At 43.7% G+C, this 18886-nt stretch overlaps 2 protein-coding genes across 2 annotated transcripts; one reads left to right on the top strand and one right to left on the bottom strand.

Annotated features, from left to right (window-relative positions):
• Positions 1–1687: 1687 nt before the first annotated feature.
• LOC135310903 (uncharacterized) lies at positions 1688–2740 on the bottom strand (the record flags this gene model as incomplete). Its single annotated transcript, XM_064440020.1, is given in 1 exon segment — positions 1688–2740. A coding segment is annotated over 1 exon segment (1053 nt), but the record flags the coding sequence as incomplete, so codon positions are not given.
• Positions 2741–14487: 11747 nt separating this feature from the next.
• LOC135310902 (uncharacterized) lies at positions 14488–15540 on the top strand (the record flags this gene model as incomplete). The annotated part of the gene is given in 1 exon segment (XM_064440019.1): positions 14488–15540. A coding segment is annotated over 1 exon segment (1053 nt), but the record flags the coding sequence as incomplete, so codon positions are not given.
• Between the last annotated feature and the right edge of the window lie 3346 nt (positions 15541–18886).

Raw genomic sequence — 18886 nt, 5'->3', positions numbered from 1 at the left:
TTGGTCCGATTATCTTTCCTACACTTCCATTCCATTATTGTCTGGCTAACATTTGTTTTAATTGGCTCAAGACAGAGACAGACTCCACCTGGTCTGGGTCTCCAAGGGTTATAATAACCATTTGGCTTATACTGAGGGTGAACGTTGGATTTTATTCGTAACTTATCACACTCTTCTTTATTCCTTACAGATTTTTGCTTTGGTGTGGGTGTTATTTTATCTACCCATTCAATTTTGGGAACTTGTTCGCAGTACATACTGTCATTATCAGACTTTGTCTTATTCAAATTTGTTGTCAAAATTCCCCATGGAATTGATTCACCTACAGCTCTTGGAATGGGAAGACATGCAGTAATTTGGGTTACATTTTGCAAATTAGCAAACTCTTTTATCAATCCAATCATCAAATTTTCTTCTGGGATTTTCTGTGGGACCTTGACCATTTGTTCTGCAGTTGGGATTGTGGAATCCTTTGTATCTACAGTTTTGACCATCATCATGATCAGAATCCATCTCCCTGTTATCCGATAACAGTAATTTCCTTCTCTATCAATTCTACATCTGCTTCCTCTCTTTCTGTACCAAAACCTCCACACCAAGATAAACATCCATGCATAATAGAGCTTATACATATTTTAAAGTCAATTTAGCAGTCTCAGGGTCCCTATTTACAACTTTCCATGATGGTGCTCCCTTTACTTGCGTATAGTGTATCCAAGGTTCAATTCCTTCTACCTTGATTGCAGTGTAAGTTGTTAATAACACTTGAAAAGGTCCTTTCCACTTCTCTTGTAAAGGCTCAGAGTTCCAAGTTTTTATGTATACAAGGTCACCCAGTTGATATTGGTGAACTGGTATGTCCAAGGCAAGTGACCTGGTCAGCACAATACATTTTCGGAGAGCATCAAGAGTCTTTCCTAGAGAAATCAAATACAATTTTAAATCTGTTTCCCCTGCAGCTTTTATTTCACCTGGAAGTTTGGTATGGTTTCCCATACAAAATTTCATATGGACTTATACCACTTTTAGATTTTGGTTGGACTCTAATTCTCAGAAGTGCTAATGGCAAAGCTTGTGGCCATTTCATGGACACTTCTTGACATATTTTACTAATTTGTCTCTTCAGGGTCTGATTCATTCTTTCAATCTTTCCACTTGACTGTGGTCTCCAGGGAGTATGTAAGTCCCATTTTATTCCTAAAATTCTACTTACTTGTTGAACTACTTCTGCTATAAAATGTGGTCCTCTATCTGAGGACATACCCAATGGTACCCCAAATCTCAGTATTATTTCTTTTAACAATATTTTCACCACTTCCCTTGCTTTGTTGGTGCGACATGGAAAGGCTTCAGGCCATCCGGAAAAGGTATCAACTAATACCAATAAATATCTGTATCCATTTTGTCTAGGTAACTCAGAAAAATCAATTTGCCAGTAGTCTCCTGGAGAATTGCCTTGCTTAGTTACCCCTAAAGGTGCTTTTTTCTGATGCAAAGGGTTATTTTTAAGACAAAACGGACATTTTGCTATTACAGATTTGATTATCCCTATCATTCCTATACATAATACAGAGGATTTTAGACTAGATACCATAGCATCAATTCCCCAATGTGTTTGATCATGTTTTTCTTTTGCTAGCTCTACCATGACTTGAGGGGTTACAATTACCTGCTTTTCTGGTGTTATCTACCATCCTTCTTTATTCTGTGAAGCTTTTAATTGCTCTGCTAATTGGTCATCCAATTTATTATACTTAGGTTTTAAATTTGGAATTTCCAGTTGTTTTACCGGTACCAATGCAAGAATACCTTTTTCTGTCGCCTCCTTTGCAGCTTTATCTGCCAACCGGTTACCTATATTCACAGCCGTTTGTCCAAACTGATGAGCTTTGCAATGCATTACCGCCACTTCTTTTGGTTTCTGCACCGCTTCCAGAAGCTGGAGTATTTCTTCTTTATATTTTATCAGTGATCCTTGAGCAGACAACAATCCTCTTTCTTTCCATATGGCACCATGGGCATGGATTATACCAAACGCATATTTAGAATCGGTCCATATGTTTGGTCTTTTTCCTTCCGCCTTTTTCAGGGCTTGTGTTAATGCCACTAGCTCCACTTTTTGTGCTGAAGTATTTGTCGGGAGTGTTCCGGATTCCAGTACCTCAGTGGTAGTAACAACAGCATATCCAGCCATCCGTCTCCCCTCTTGCATAAAATTGCTTCCATCCGTAAACAAATCCAGGTCAGGATTGGACAAAGGTTCATCTTTTAAATCAGGCCTGCTGGAATAAGCTTGTTCAACAGTTAGCAAGCAATCATGTTCTAAAGTGTCCATAAGATTTTCTGTTGTTAAAAACATAGCAGGATTCACTATAGCAGTGGTCTTTAATTCCACATCATCTTGTTCCAACAAGACAATTTGATATTTCAGCATTCTGCTAGGAGATAGCAAATGACTCCCCTTTTGTTCTAAAACAGCCACCACCATATGCGGGACATATACTGTAATCTTTTGTCCCATTGTTAACTTTCAGGCTTCCTGGATCAGCAATACTGTTGCCGCCACAGCCCGTAAACATCCAGGCCATCCTCTACTCACATTATCAAGTTGTTTGGAGAAGTAGCCCACAGGTCTCTTCCAGGTTCCCAGTCGTTGTGTCAGCACTCCAAGTGCTAAACCTTGTCTCTCATGGACAAACAACTCAAAAGGTTTAGTTAAATCAGGTAGGCCTAGTTCACTAATTCACTGCTTCCTTTCCAATTTGAGCCTTGCCTTTAGAAACGCTGTATCCTCCTTGGCCCCAAAAGTTCAATAGGCTAATAGTAATTTCAAAACATTTTTCCTTACTTTCTGCCGCTAGTAAGATATCAACATACTGTAACAGCACTCCTTCTTGATTCTGTCTCTTCCAGAGTTCTAATTCTTTCGCCAACTGATTCCCAAATATTGTAGGACTATTTTTAAATCCTTGAGGTAATACAGTCCATGTTAATTGAACTTTTCGTCCTGTCGTAGGACTTTCCCATTCAAAAGCAAATATATTCTGGCTGTCTTTATCTAGAGGTATGCAGAAAAAGGCATCTTTCAAGTCTAGTACGGTAAACCATTTATGTTCCTCCTTTAAGGCTGTTAGCAACGTGTATGGATTTGCTACTACTGGATATATGTCCTGTACAATTTGATTTATAGCTCTTAAATCCTGGACTATTCAGTATTCTCTACTTCCAGATTTCTTTACTGGCAATATGGGGGTATTATATTCTGATTCACATTCCACCAATAATCCATACTCTAAAAATCTTGTAATCACCCCTTCTAATCCTTTTTGGGTTTCCCATTTAATTGGGTATTGTTTTTGTCTTACCAGCCTTGCTCCTGGCTTCAAACTCACTCTTACTGGTTCTGCTAATTTAGATCATCCAGGCACTCCATCTGCCCATACTAAGGGGGTCACAGCATTTTCTACTTCTTCCGGAATCTGGAACTCTTCAAACGTATCCTGTAAAATAAAGGTTCTTGCCTCCACAACTTTTGATTCTGGTACTAATAATTTAATTTCCCCATCTTTAAAAATTATTTCAGCTTCTAATTTACTCAGTAGATCCTGTCCCAGCAGAGGCAATGGACATTCTGGCATATACAAAAATTGGTGAGTTACCCATTGTTTTCACAGTTTGAATTTTAAAGGCTTTAGAAATGGCCGATTTTCTTTTTGCCCTGTTGCACCAACAACATTTACAGATTCATGACTCAATTTTCCTTTACACATGTTTAACACCGAATACGTAGCTCCTGTATCTACTAAAAATTCTATTTCTTCATTCCCTAGCTTCAATGTAACCAGGGGTTCAGCTAGGGTTGATTCCCCCGGTCCCCTTCACACCTCTTCATCCAAGGACATCAATTTTACTGCCTGCAGTGAAGGATCTAATTTGGGACAATCTTTCTTCCAGTGCCCTCGTCCTCTGCATACTGCACATTGATCATCTGCTAATTTAAACACTCTTCTTCTATCATCCAAATTTATTCCTCGGCCTCTTCCTCTGCCCCTTGAGTTATTTCCAGCCAAAACTGCTAATAATTTTCCATCCCTTTGGGCTTGTCTCATTTCCTTGTCTTTTTCCCTATTTTTGTACACTGTCCAGGCTATTTCAAGCATTTTTCCCAGATCTCTGGACTCAGCTCCTTCCAGTTTCTGTAATTTCTTCCTAATATCTGGGGCCGATTGGCCCATAAATATAGAGGCCAATTGTGCAGCTTCTTCTGGCTTTTCTGGATCCAAATTAGTATATTTTCTGGCAGTCACCTTCAGTCTTTCCATAAAGGCTGAAGGAGACTAATTTAATTCTTGCCTTACCTCTTAAAGTTTTGACCAGTTTATAGCTTTTGGCATAGCATGCCTTACTCCAAATAGAATCCACTTTTGATACCGAGTTAACATTGCCCTTCCTCCTGGTTGGTTCGGATCCCACCCAGGATTGGTGGATGGAAAATTTTGATCAATCGTTCCTTGCAAATCTCCGCTTGCATGTGCTCCCTCCACTTGATTCCTAGCAGTATGTATTGCCATCTTTTTCTCAGTATCATCCAATAGAGTGTCCAATATTACTTGTAGATCATTCCAATCAGGATCTTGTGTTCTAACTATTGTTTCAACTACTTTTTCTACCCTTTCAGGGCCCTCCTGATAGATACCTGCAGTTTCTTTCCATGACCTTAAATCAGTAATTGAGAAAGGGACCCTTACCACTACTGGGCCATCATTTCCTACAGCCTCTCGAAGATGGGCTTGTAGAAACGCGGGCCCAGCTCCTCCTGTTCTCCCTCGAGTTCATCCGTAATTGGACTAAACCCCCTTGCTCCCTCCTCCAAGGGAGGAGCAGAAGCACCCTCTTCCAGATCTCCCCATTTTCACCAGGGTGCAACTAATAAGTCTATTTCTTCTTCTTCTGCTTTTCCCTTCAAAGACTTTTTCTCCAAATCACTATTGGAACTTCCCCAATTCTCATCTCTTTTTAAAGCCAACATTGTTATACTTTTTGAACTTTCATGTGGATATATTCCACACTGTTTATGTCATTCTGGATGGTTTCGCAGTGTAAAGAATAAATCCACATAAGCCATTTCATCCCATTTTCCTTTCCGTTTGCAAAACAGCATGTCGTGGTTTAGCCAGCAACCAAGCACCATGCAGCCGCTCGCTCACTCCCCCCTGGTGGGACGGGGGAGAGAATCGGAAGAGTAGAAGTGAGGTGACTCATGGTTTGAGATAAAGACAGTTTAATAGGTAAAGCAAAAGCTGCGCACAGAAGCAAAGCAAAACAAGGAATTCATTCACTACTTCCCATGGGCAGGCAGGTGTTCAGCTATCTCCAGGAAAGCAGTGCTCCATCACGCGTAGTGGTTACTTGGGAAGACAGCCACCATCACTCCCAATGTCCCCCCCTTCCTTCTTCTTCCCCAGCTTATATACTGATCATGACGTAATATGGTATGGGATATCCCACTGGTCAGCTTGGGTCAGCTGTCCCAGCTGTGTCCCCTCCCAGCTTCTTGTGCACCCGGCAGAGCACAGGGAGCTGAAAAAGTCCTTGACCAGTGTAAGCGCGACTTAGCAACAGCCAAAATATCTCCACATTATCACCACTGTTGCCAGCAAAAATCCAAAACATAGTCCCATACTAGCTACTACGAAGAAATTTAACTCTACCCCAACTGAAACCAGGACAGTATCCACCCCTTATTCCATACCATTTACATCATGCTCAGTTTCCACACTATCCAATGCAACTACACTAACCTCCACCCACTTCTTCCCATCCTTTGATAAAATACACGGGTATCATTTAGTCCATGGCTTTGGTCTCTCTCATGGTTTCAGCTGGGATAGAGTTAATTTTCTTCACTCTAGCTGGTATAGTGCTGTGCTTTGAAATTAGCATGGAAAAAAACCTGTTGAGATAACACACAGATGTTTTGGCTGTTGCTGGGCAGCGCTTATACTAGTCAAGGACATGTCTAGCCTCCCATGCTCTGCTGGGTGCACAAGAAGCTGGGAGGGGAGGGGGCACAGCTAAGGGAGCAGATTCAAACTGACCAAAGGGATATTCCATATCATGTAACGTCATGCCCAGTATGCTACCTGGGAGGGGCTGGCCGGGGGAGGGAGGGCGCAATCGCAGCTCGGGGACGGGCAGCGTCGGTCGGCGGGTGGTGAGCGGTTGTATCGTTCGTGTTTCTGCGTTTTTTCTCCCTGTTTTCCCTTTCCTTCCTTTTCCCTTTTATTATATTAACATTACTGTCATTATTATCATAATCATTTATCATCATCATTCTATTGTAGTTATTAAACTGTGCTTATCTCAACCCACAAGTTCTTTTGCTCGTCCGATTCTCTTCCCCATCCCACAGGGGTGGGGGGGGTGAGCGGGCGGCTGCGTGGTGTTCAGTTGCCAGCTGAGGCTGAACCACGACAGTCTATTTTTGGCGCCCAACGTGGGGCGATGAAGGGTTTGAGATAATAACAGTTGCTGGTCACAGCATTGATTAATCTGCTCGCAGTATTAGTTTGTCCAGTCTTTACCATGCTGATTGTAAAGTACATGTTAAAACTTGCTGTTGGTTTTGGCAGTTGGCTGTGCTCTGCAGTGATTAGAGATATTTTGCCTAGGAGACTTGTTATTAAAACACTGGCCTTGACTGTTATCAGTTATTTAGGTTGTGCATGGAAGCCATTACTGTACTACAGCTACCACCTCATGGAGGCAATTAGCAATTATACCTCCTCCTCTGAGGAGTTTTTTATGGAGGAAATACAGAATGGTACCGTAGCTACTATCTTATGTAATGTCTCCTCCTTCATTACAACAACTTTTCAGTATCTTGAACATCCTTGTGTAGTTAAGATACATCTGTTGATATTGGTTTGGCAGGTGGTATCAGATCTGTCTAAGGTTAGTAAGCAAGTTAAGAATATAATCTGTCCCAAGGCTCGATAGCTATGCGTGGCAGGGTATGTGGGATAGTATGGGCAAATGCCTAAGATGGTGGGCACCCCCTGTGGTGTGGGACTTCACCCCTGAACAAGTGCAGAATCCTGAAAAATTAGTAGAACATTTGGAGGAAGTATGTTGTCACCCTGGCAATTCCAGAGAGATACAGATCACTGCCATGTGCTGGGGTCTGGCTTATGCCTATCGAGCCCTTTTTAACACCATTCAGTACCCCCAAGGGAAAGAGAAGGGAGCTACTCCAACCCCTGTGACAAGCACTGCGGCCACCCAAACCCCCACGACAGACACTGCAGCTACTCCAACCCCAGCGACAAGCACTGTGGCCACCCAACCCGCCGCGACAGAGACTGCAGCTACTCCAACCCCGGTGACAAGCACTGCGGCTACCCAACCCGTCGCGACAGACACTGCAGCTGCTCCAACCCCGGTGATGAGCACGGCGGCCACTCAAACCCCCATGACAGGCACTGCAGCTACTCAAACCCCAGTGCCAAGCGTTGCAGCTGAACCAGAGGACCAACCTGTGCCAGTATCAGTTGCCCCTATACGCAAGAAGAAATCATGGAAGAGAAAGTCAACTCGTTTAGAAAGAGATTACGATGAACCAGGGCCATCACGAGAAGAGGAGGAAGAGGAAGAATGTGTACAAGAAACGGAAACTACCCGATCCCTATCCTTGAGTGAGTTGCGGGATATACGGAAAGATTTTGGGCGTCATTCAGGTGAGCACGTTATCACCTGGCTGCTCCGATGCTGGGATAATGGGGCCAGTAGTTTGGAATTAGAGGGGAAGGAAGCCAAACAACTGGGATCCCTCTCTAGGGAAGGGGGCATTGATAAAGCAATTGGAAAAGGAACACAAGCCCTCAGCCTCTGGAGGCGGCTCCTGGCCGCGGTGAGAGAGAGGTATCCCTTCAAAGAAGATATTGTATTTCGCCTAGGAAAATGGACGACCATGGAGAAAGGCATTCAGCATCTAAGGGAATTAGCTGTGCTTGAGGTGGTTTATGGTGACCTGGACGATCAACGGTCCTCCAAAGACCCAGATGAAGCTGAGTGCACAAGACCCATGTGGTGGAAGTTTGTACGGAGCGCACCATCCTCGTATGCAAACTCATTGGCAGTAATGTCCTGGAAAGATGACGAGACACCAACGGTGGCTGAGTTGATTGATAGACTCTAGGAATATGAAGCGAATCTCTCTTCCTCGCTCGTCTCTGCTGTTGAGAAACTGTCCCGAGAGTTCCAGCAACTCAAAGAAGATATGTCCTACTCCCCACCAGTACGGACCAGTATCTCAGCCATTAGGAGTAATCGTCCCTTGGCTCAAGAGAAGGGATACACACGACGGGGCACCCTATGGTTTTACCTGCGTGATCATGGAGAGGACATGAAGAAGTGGGATGGAAAACCTACCTCAGCCTTAGAGGCACGGGTACGTGAGCTGCAAGGGAGAACAATTACTCAGGGGAGTTTCTCCAGGAGAGCTGCTGCCCCAGTTTCCCGTAAGCAATTCTCCAGACAGAGGAGCAGAAGTGCTGATGGCCTGACTGACCTTAACAGAGACACCTGTGATTCGTATCTACCGGAAGTGAGTGATGAATACTATGATCAGGACTAGGGGGGCCCTGCCTCCAGCCAGGTGGAGGAAAGGGATAACCGGGTTTACTGGACTGTGTGGATCCGATGGCCTGGCACGTCTGACCCACAGGAATATAGAGCTTTAGTGGACACCGGCGCACAGTGCACCTTAATGCCATCAAACTATATAGGGGCAGAACCCATCAGCATTGCTGGAGTGACAGGGGGATCCCAAGAGCTAACTGTATTGGAGGCTGAAGTGAGCCTCACTGGCAATGAGTGGCAAAAGCACCCTATTGTGACTGGCCCAGAGGCTCCGTGCATCCTTGGCATAGACTATCTCAGGAGAGGGTATTTCAAGGACCCAAAAGGTTACAAGTGGGCTTTTGGTGTAGCCGCCTTGGAGACGGCGGAAATTAAACAGCTGTCTACCTTGCCCGGTCTCTCGACGGACCCTTCTGTTGTGGGGTTGCTGAAGGTCAAAGAACAACAGGTGCCGATCGCCACCACAACAGTGCACCGGCGGCAATATCGCACCAACAGAGACTCTCTGATCCCCATCCACGGGCTCATTCGTCGACTGGAGAGCCAAGGAGTCATCAGTAAGACCCACTCACCCTTTAACAGTCCCATATGGCCAGTCCGGAAGTCTAATGGAGAGTGGAGGCTAACAGTAGACTACCGTGGCCTGAACGAAGTCACTCCACCGTTGAGTGCTGCTGTGCCAGACATGCTAGAACTTCAATATGAACTGGAGTCCAAGGCGGCCAAGTGGTATGCCACAATTGATATCGCTAATGCATTCTTCTCAATCCCTCTGGCAGCAGAGTGCAGGCCACAGTTTGCTTTTACTTGGAGGGGGGTCCAGTACACCTGGAATCGACTGCCCCAGGGGTGGAAACACAGTCCCACCATTTGCCATGGGCTGATCCATAATGCTTTGGAACAAGGTGGAGCTCCCGAACACCTACAATACATTGATGACATCATTGTGTGGGGCAATACAGCAGAAGAAGTTTTTGAGAAAGGAAAGGAAATAGTTCAAATCCTCCTGAAAGCTGGTTTCGCCATAAAACAAAGTAAAGTTAAGGGACCTGCACGAGAAATCCAGTTCTTGGGAATGAAATGGCAAGATGGGCGTCGTCAGATCCCCATGGATGTGATCAACAAAATAACAGCCATGTCTCCACCAACCAGCAAAAAGGAAACACAAGCTTTCTTGGGCGTTGTGGGTTTTTGGAGAATGCATATTCCACACTACAGCCTGATCGTAAACCCTCTCTATCAAGTGACCTGGAAAAAGAATGATTTCAAATGGGGCCCTGAACAACAACAAGCCTTTGAACAGATTAAATGAGAAATAGTCCATGCAGTAGCTCTTGGGCCAGTCCGGGCAGGACAAGATATAAAAAATGTGCTCTACACCGCAGCCGGGGAGAATGGCCCCACCTGGAGCCTCTGGCAGAAAGCACCAGGGGAGACCTGGGGTCGACCCCTAGGGTTTTGGAGTCAGGGATACAGAGGGTCCGAAGCCCGCTATACTCCAACTGAAAAAGAGATATTGGCAGCATATGAAGGGGTCCGAGCTGCTTCAGAAGTGGTTGGTACTGAGGCACAGTTGCTCCTGGCACCCCGAATGCCAGTGCTGGTCTGGATGTTCAGAGGGAACGTCCCCTCTACACACCATGCAACTGATGCTACGTGGAGTAAATGGGTTGCACTGATCACCCAGCGGGCTCGATTAGGAAACCCCAGTCGCCCAGGAATCTTGGAAGTGATCATGGACTGGCCAGAAGGCAAAGACTTTGGAATATCACCAGAGGAGGAGGTGACACGTGCTGAAGAAGCCCCACTGTATAACACACTGCCAGAAAAGGAGAAGCAATACGCCCTGTTCACTGATGGGTCCTGTCGCCTTGTGGGAAAGCACCAGAGATGGAAGGCTGCTGTATGGAGTCCTACACGACAAGTAGCAGAAACTGCTGAAGGAGAAGGTGAATCGAGCCAGTTTGCAGAAGTAAAGGCCATCCAGCTGGCCTTAGACACTGCTGAACGGGAAAAGTGGCCAGTGCTCTATCTCTATACTGATTCCTGGATGGTGGCAAATGCCCTGTGGGGCTGGCTACAGCAGTGGAAGCAAAGCAACTGGCAGCACAGAGGCAAACCCATCTGGGCTGCCGCACTGTGGCAAGATATTGCTGCCCGGGTAGAGAACCTGGTTGTAAAGGTACGTCATGTGGATGCTCACGTCCCCAAGAGTCGGGCCACTGAAGAACATCCAAACAACCAGCAGGTAGATCAGGCTGCCAAGATTGAAGTGGCTGAGGTGGATCTGGACTGGCAACATAAGGGTGAACTATTTCTAGCTCGGTGGGCCCATGACACCTCTGACACCTCAGGCCACCAAGGGAGAGATGCAACATACAGGTGGGCTCGTGATCGAGGGGTGGACTTGACCATGGACATTATTGCGCAGGTTATCCACGAATGTGAAACATGTGCTGCAATCAAGCAAGCGAAGCAGGTAAAGCCTCTGTGGTATGGGGGACGATGGCTGAAATATAAATATGGGGAGGCCTGGCAAATTGACTATATCACACTCCCACAGACCCGCTAAGGCAAGCGCCATGTTCTCACCATGGTAGAAGCAACCACCGGCTGGCTGGAAACATATCCTGTCCCCCACGCCACTGCCTGGAACACTATCCTGGGTCTCGAAAAACAAGTCCTGTGGCGACATGGCACCCCAGAGAGAATTGAGTCAGACAACGGGACTCATTTCCGAAATAACCTCATAGACACCTGGGCCAAAGAGCATGGCATTGAGTGGGTGTATCACATCCCCTATCACGCACCAGCCTCTGGGAAAATCGAAAGATACAATGGACTATTAAAGATGACACTGAGAGCAATGGGGGGTGGAACATTTAAACACTGGGATACACATTTAGCAAAGGCCACCTGGTTAGTCAACACGAGGGGATCTGCCAGGCGATCTGGCCCTGCCCAATCAGAATCCTTACGTACTGTGGAAGGGGATAGAGTCCCTGTAGTGCACATAAAAAATATGCTGGGCAAGACAGTCTGGGTTATTCCTGCTTCCAGCAGAGGCAAACCCACTCGTGGGATTGCGTTTGCTCGAGGACCTGGGTGCACTTGGTGGGTGATGCGGGAGGATGGAGGAGTTCGGTGTGTACCTCAGGGGGATTTAATTTTGGGTGAAAACAGCCAATGAACTGAATAATATGCTGTTAATTGTAATATGATGTTGTATGTCATCACTACTATGGTTGCATCAATGGAATGTTATCATGGTGGGAATCTCCCAATTAATAATAATAGCAAATGAACTTTCAATGGAACTGAGCAAAGTGCAGCAGTGAGAGAACAAGAACTACCAGTGCAGCGGTGATGGAACAAGGACTGACATGCAACAATCTGACCCCACACACACCGCCTCTCTGAAGGACCCTTACAAGAGATGAAATCCAACGTCATGGACTAAATGAACTCAATGGACATTTCACAGGCATTCTACAGGGGTGTTCCATAGACTAGTGGAATGATAAATGAAGATCTGTATATATATATATATATATATATATATATATATAGTTAAAGAATGAGAAGATGGATAGGGATTATTGAATTTGTACTGAATAGTATGGGACCTGAGCATGATGTCAATGATATGGAATAAGGGGTGGATACTGTCATGGTTTTAGCTGGGATAGAGTTAATTTTCTTCACTCTAGCTGGTATAGTGCTGTGCTTTGAAATTAGCATGGAAAAAAAAACCTGTTGAGATAACACACAGATGTTTGGGCTGTTGCTGGTTAGCACTTGTACTAGTCAAGGACATGTCTAGCCTCCCATGCTCTGCTGGGTGCACAAGAAGCTGGGAGGGGAGGGGGCACAGCTAAGAGAGTGGATTCAAACTGACCAAAGGGATATTCCATATCATGTAACGTCATGCCCAGTATGCTACCTGGGAGGGGCTGGCCGGGGGAGGAGGGAGCAATCGCAACTCGGGGACGGGCAGCGTCGGTCGGCGGGTGGTGAGCGGTTGTATCGTTCGTGTTTCTGCGTTTTTTCCCTGTTTTCCCTTTCCTTCCTTTTCCCTTTTATTATATTAACATTACTGTCATTATTATCATAAGCATTTACCATCATCATTCTATTGTAGTTATTAAACTGTGCTTATCTCAACCCACAAGTTCTTTTGCTCATCCGATTCTCTTCCCCATCCCACAGGGGTGGGGGGGAGGGGTGAGCGGCTGCGTGGTGTTCAGTTGCCAGCTGAGGCTGAACCACGACAGCGCCAAAATGGACTGTCGTGGTTTAGCCCCAGTCAGCAACCAAGCACCACGCAGCCGCTCGCTCACTCCCCCCTGGTGGGACGGGGAAGAGTAGAAGTGAGGTGACTCATGGTTTGAGATAAAGACAGTTTAATAGGTAAAGCAAAAGCTGCGCAGAGAAGCAAAGCAAAACAAGGCATTCATTCACTACTTCCCATGGGCAGGCAGGTGTTCAGCCGTCTCTGGAACGGATTATTAGCAGTTTTGGCTGGAAATAACTCAAGGGGCAGAGGAAGAGGCCGAGGAATAAATTTGGATGATAGAAGAAGAGTGTTTAAATTAGCAGATGATCAATGTGCAGTATGCAGAGGACGAGGGCACTGGAAGAAAGATTGTCCCAAATTAGATCCTTCACTGCAGGCAGTAAAATTGATGTCCTTGGATGAAGAGGTGTGAAGGGGACCGGGGGAATCAACCCTAGCTGAACCCCTGGTTACATTGAAGCTAGGGAATGAAGAAATAGAATTTTTAGTAGATACAGGAGCTACGTATTCGGTGTTAAACATGTGTAAAGGAAAATTGAGTCATGAATCTGTAAATGTTGTTGGTGCAACAGGGCAAAAAGAAAATCGGCCATTTCTAAAGCCTTTAAAATTCAAACTGTGAAAACAATGGGTAACTCACCAATTTTTGTATATGCCAGAATGTCCATTGCCTCTGCTGGGACAGGATCTACTGAGTAAATTAGAAGCTGAAATAATTTTTAAAGATGGGGAAATTAAATTATTAGTACCAGAATCAAAAGTTGTGGAGGCAAGAACCTTTATTTTACAGGATACGTTTGAAGAGTTCCAGATTCCGGAAGAAGTAGAAAATGCTGTGACCCCCTTAGTATGGGCAGATGGAGTGCCTGGATGATCTAAATTAGCAGAACCAGTAAGAGTGAGTTTGAAGCCAGGAGCAAGGCTGGTAAGACAAAAACAATACCCAATTAAATGGGAAACCCAAAAAGGATTAGAAGGGGTGATTACAAGATTTTTAGAGTATGGATTATTGGTGGAATGTGAATCAGAATATAATACCCCCATATTGCCAGTAAAGAAATCTGGAAGTAGAGAATACTGAATAGTCCAGGATTTAAGAGCTATAAATCAAATTGTACAGGACATATATCCAGTAGTAGCAAATCCATACACGTTGCTAACAGCCTTAAAGGAGGAACATAAATGGTTTACCGTACTAGACTTGAAAGATGCCTTTTTCTGCATACCTCTAGATAAAGACAGCCAGAATATATTTGCTTTTGAATGGGAAAGTCCTACGACAGGACGAAAAGTTCAATTAACATGGACTGTATTACCTCAAGGATTTAAAAATAGTCCTACAATATTTGGGAATCAGTTGGCGAAAGAATTAGAACTCTGGAAGAGACAGAATCAAGAAGGAGTGCTGTTACAGTATGTTGATATCTTACTAGCGGCAGAAAGTAAGGAAAAATGTTTTGAAATTACTATTAGCCTATTGAACTTTTGGGGCCAAGGAGGATACAGCGTTTCTAAAGGCAAGGCTCAAATTGGAAAGGAAGCAGTGAATTAGTGAACTAGGCCTACCTGATTTAACTAAACCTTTTGAGTTGTTTGTCCATGAGAGACAAGGTTTAGCACTTGGAGTGCTGACACAACGACTGGGAACCTGGAAGAGACCTGTGGGCTACTTCTCCAAACAACTTGATAATGTGAGTAGAGGATGGCCTGGATGTTTACGGGCTGTGGCGGCAACAGTATTGCTGATCCAGGAAGCCTGAAAGTTAACAATGGGACAAAAGATTACAGTATATGTCCCGCATATGGTGGTGGCTGTTTTAGAACAAAAGGGGAGTCATTTGCTATCTCCTAGCAGAATGCTGAAATATCAAATTGTCTTGTTGGAACAAGATGATGTGGAATTAAAGACCACTGCTATAGTGAATCCTGCTATGTTTTTAACAACAGAAAATCTTATGGACACTTTAGAACATGATTGCTTGCTAACTGTTGAACAAGCTTATTCCAGCAGGCCTGATTTAAAAGATGAACCTTTGTCCAATCCTGACCTGGATTTGTTTACGGATGGAAGCAATTTTATGCAAGAGGGGAGACGGATGGCTGGATATGCTGTTGTTACTACCACTGAGGTACTGGAATCCGGAACACTCCCGACAAATACTTCAGCACAAAAAGTGGAGCTAGTGGCATTAACACAAGCCCTGAAAAAGGCGGAAGGAAAAAGACCAAACATATGGACCGATTCTAAATATGCGTTTGGTATAATCCATGCCCATGGTGCCATATGGAAAGAAAGAGGATTGTTGTCTGCTCAAGGATCACTGATAAAATATAAAGAAGAAATACTCCAGCTTCTGGAAGCGGTGCAGAAACCAAAAGAAGTGGCGGTAATGCATTGCAAAGCTCATCAGTTTGGACAAACGGCTGTGAATATAGGTAACCGGTTGGCAGATAAAGCTGCAAAGGAGGCGACAGAAAAAGGTATTCTTGCATTGGTACCGGTAAAACAACTGGAAATTCCAAATTTAAAACCTAAGTATAATAAATTGGATGACCAATTAGCAGAGCAATTAAAAGCTTCACAGAATAAAGAAGGATGGTAGATAACACCAGAAAAGCAGGTAATTGTAACCCCTCAAGTCATGGTAGAGCTAGCAAAAGAAAAACATGATCAAACACATTGGGGAATTGATGCTATGGTATCTAGTCTAAAATCCTCTGTATTATGTATAGGAATGATAGGGATAATCAAATCTGTAATAGCAAAATGTCCGTTTTGTCTTAAAAATAACCCTTTGCATCAGAAAAAAGCACCTTTAGGGGTAACTAAGCAAGGCAATTCTCCAGGAGACTACTGGCAAATTGATTTTTCTGAGTTACCTAGACAAAATGGATACAGATATTTATTGGTATTAGTTGATACCTTTTCCGGATGGCCTGAAGCCTTTCCATGTCGCACCAACAAAGCAAGGGAAGTGGTGAAAATATTGTTAAAAGAAATAATACTGAGATTTGGGGTACCATTGGGTATGTCCTCAGATAGAGGACCACATTTTATAGCAGAAGTAGTTCAACAAGTAAGTAGAATTTTAGGAATAAAATGGGACTTACATACTCCCTGGAGACCACAGTCAAGTGGAAAGATTGAAAGAATGAATCAGACCCTGAAGAGACAAATTAGTAAAATATGTCAAGAAGTGTCCATGAAATGGCCACAAGCTTTGCCATTAGCACTTCTGAGAATTAGAGTCCAACCAAAATCTAAAAGTGGTATAAGTCCATATGAAATTTTGTATGGGAAACCATACCAAACTTCCAGGTGAAATAAAAGCTGCAGGGGAAACAGATTTAAAATTGTATTTGATTTCTCTAGGAAAGACTCTTGATGCTCTCCGAAAATGTATTGTGCTGACCAGGTCACTTGCCTTGGACATACCCAGTTCACCAATATCAACTGGGTGACCTTGTATACATAAAAACTTGGAACTCTGAGCCTTTACAAGAGAAGTGGAAAGGACCTTTTCAAGTGTTATTAACAACTTACACTGCAATCAAGGTAGAAGGAATTGAACCTTGGATACACTATACGCAAGTAAAGGGAGCACCATCATGGAAAGTTGTAAATAGGGACCCTGAGACTGCTAAATTGACTTTAAAATATGTATAAGCTCTATTATGCATGGATGTTTATCTTGGTGTGGAGGTTTTGGTACAGAAAGAGAGGAAGCAGATGTAGAATTGATAGAGAAGGAAATTACTGTTATCGGATAACAGGGAGATGGATTCTGATCATGATGATGGTCAAAACTGTAGATACAAAGGATTCCACAATCCAACTGCAGAACAAATGGTCAAGGTCCCACAGAAAATCCCAGAAGAAAATTTGATGATTGGATTGATAAAAGAGTTTGCTAATTTGCAAAATGTAACCCAAATTACTGCATGTCTTCCCATTCCAAGAGCTGTAGGTGAATCAATTCCATGGGGAATTTTGACAACAAATTTGAATAAGACAAAGTCTGATAATGACAGTATGTACTGCGAACAAGTTCCCAAAATTGAATGGGTAGATAAAATAACACCCACACCAAAGCAAAAATCTGTAAGGAATAAAGAAGAGTGTGATAAGTTACGAATAAAATCCAACGTTCACCCTCAGTATAAGCCAAATGGTTATTATAACCCTTGGAGACCCAGACCAGGTGGAGTCTGTCTCTGTCTTGAGCCAATTAAAACAAATGTTAGCCAGACAATAATGGAATGGAAGTGTAGGAAAGATAATCGGGACCAAACAGAAAGAAGAAACATGGGAATCAATTTGGTCAGTGGCCATTCTATCCCGATTCCAATATATGGCAAATGCCTCTTGGTGTTTTGCTTGGGATGGGGTGACCCTCAAAAATTCTCTAGCAGTAAAAGACAAAGAGACTACATCTCGAGAAAAAGAAATCACGGTACCCTGGTGGAGTTGTGAGAAGATACACAATTGTAGTACAGTTGATAGGACAGTTCAAGATATTCCACCTTTGGCAGCAGCATTAAAATATGGCTGCTTGTGTAGAGGGTTGAAAAACCATTTAAATCTAACTGACATATATGAACCTAAGAAAGGAACAACAGTAAGTTGTGAAAAATCTGCAATTCCTAGTCCAGGACTTCTGATCACTATGCTGGTTTTGTCAGTAGGACTCTCAATGACTTGCTCTCATCTCACCTTCTGCTGCCCTGTGCTTAAACAAAATGAGCCGGAAATTATGTTGTACTGCAGCAATCACAGGTTTTATAATGAGGGTGTGTTCCAGTCCCAGGTTGCTTTCCAAGTTTCCAGCTTTCTGATGCTCTATGCTAATCAGTGACAGGATGTCTCAAGGGGTTATAGAAGCCTGGGCTTGCACAGCAACACAGAAGGAAAACGTCTGTCTTGTGCAGCATAAAAGGCTATGGAAACTCTGTCTTTGTTACTTAAGATTATTTCAGAATCAGTCCTACTTGAAAGTATCTTATTGCAAAAAGACAACAGAGCATTCAGCTGCTCATTTTCTAAGCAGTATTGCTGGGTTTGATATCACTATGGGTCACATTCTGCCCTTACCTACTTACACAACCACTCATTTCAGGTTTAATGAAAAGCTCAGTGTGGAATTTAATCAGACTTTCTTTTTCCCCCTCCCCTCTCTCCCCTTCCCTTCCAGGAGGAACTGCAGGTCAGAAAGGTGCCCTGTGGGGGAAGAAGTCATACTATAGGAGCCAGGTCTAGTCTTTCCCTTACAGCATGGATCATTGGGACTGCAGCATGTTTTCTGCTTGAAGCCTTGTGCTCTGATTTCCCAGTGATCATGCTATAAACCCCTCCCTCTTTGGAAAGGAGAACAAGATAATGTTCCTGAAATGCCCTGCAAGCATGTCTCCTTAGGGAAGGAGATGACCCTGTCCCAGATAAAAACATTACATTGGTAGTGTTCACTTGAGTTACTTAACTTTTCGTTACCTAAATCTGAGGGGCATAACATTTAGCATAAACATCGCACTATCTGCTTTCCCTGTGAACCCTTCGCTAAGTATCTCCATATTTATTCTTGTTTATGCTTCACTCAGACAGTAAGCTTGATGTCTTCCCTTCCAGGAAGCAAGCAGATAAAATTCAATTTGAAATAACAGTTCCCAGAAGTTTCATTTACTTCAGTAATTGCTGCTCAGGGAAAGAGAAAAAAAAGTCCCTAAATCCCCATAGTTTGCTGATAGTTCCTCTTTGCAGCTGACATTGTATTTACTAATATATTTTAATTCAAGCATGAAAAATTAGTAAATACCAATAACTTTGTCATCCAGAGTGCTGAAAAAGGAAATAATGGAGCAGTTAAACAACACATTGGAACAGGCTCATTAAACAAATATAGCCACCATTTTATTTGCAGCAGCAGCTTCATTAAAACCAGGTTGAGTATCAGG

The sequence above is a fragment of the Phalacrocorax carbo genome, assembly GCF_963921805.1.
Source record: "Phalacrocorax carbo chromosome W unlocalized genomic scaffold, bPhaCar2.1 SUPER_W_unloc_7, whole genome shotgun sequence".
Classification (NCBI taxonomy): Eukaryota; Metazoa; Chordata; class Aves; order Suliformes; family Phalacrocoracidae; genus Phalacrocorax; species Phalacrocorax carbo.
Note: the sequence above shows the minus strand (reverse complement) of the source record. Positions and strands in the feature narration are given on the sequence as shown.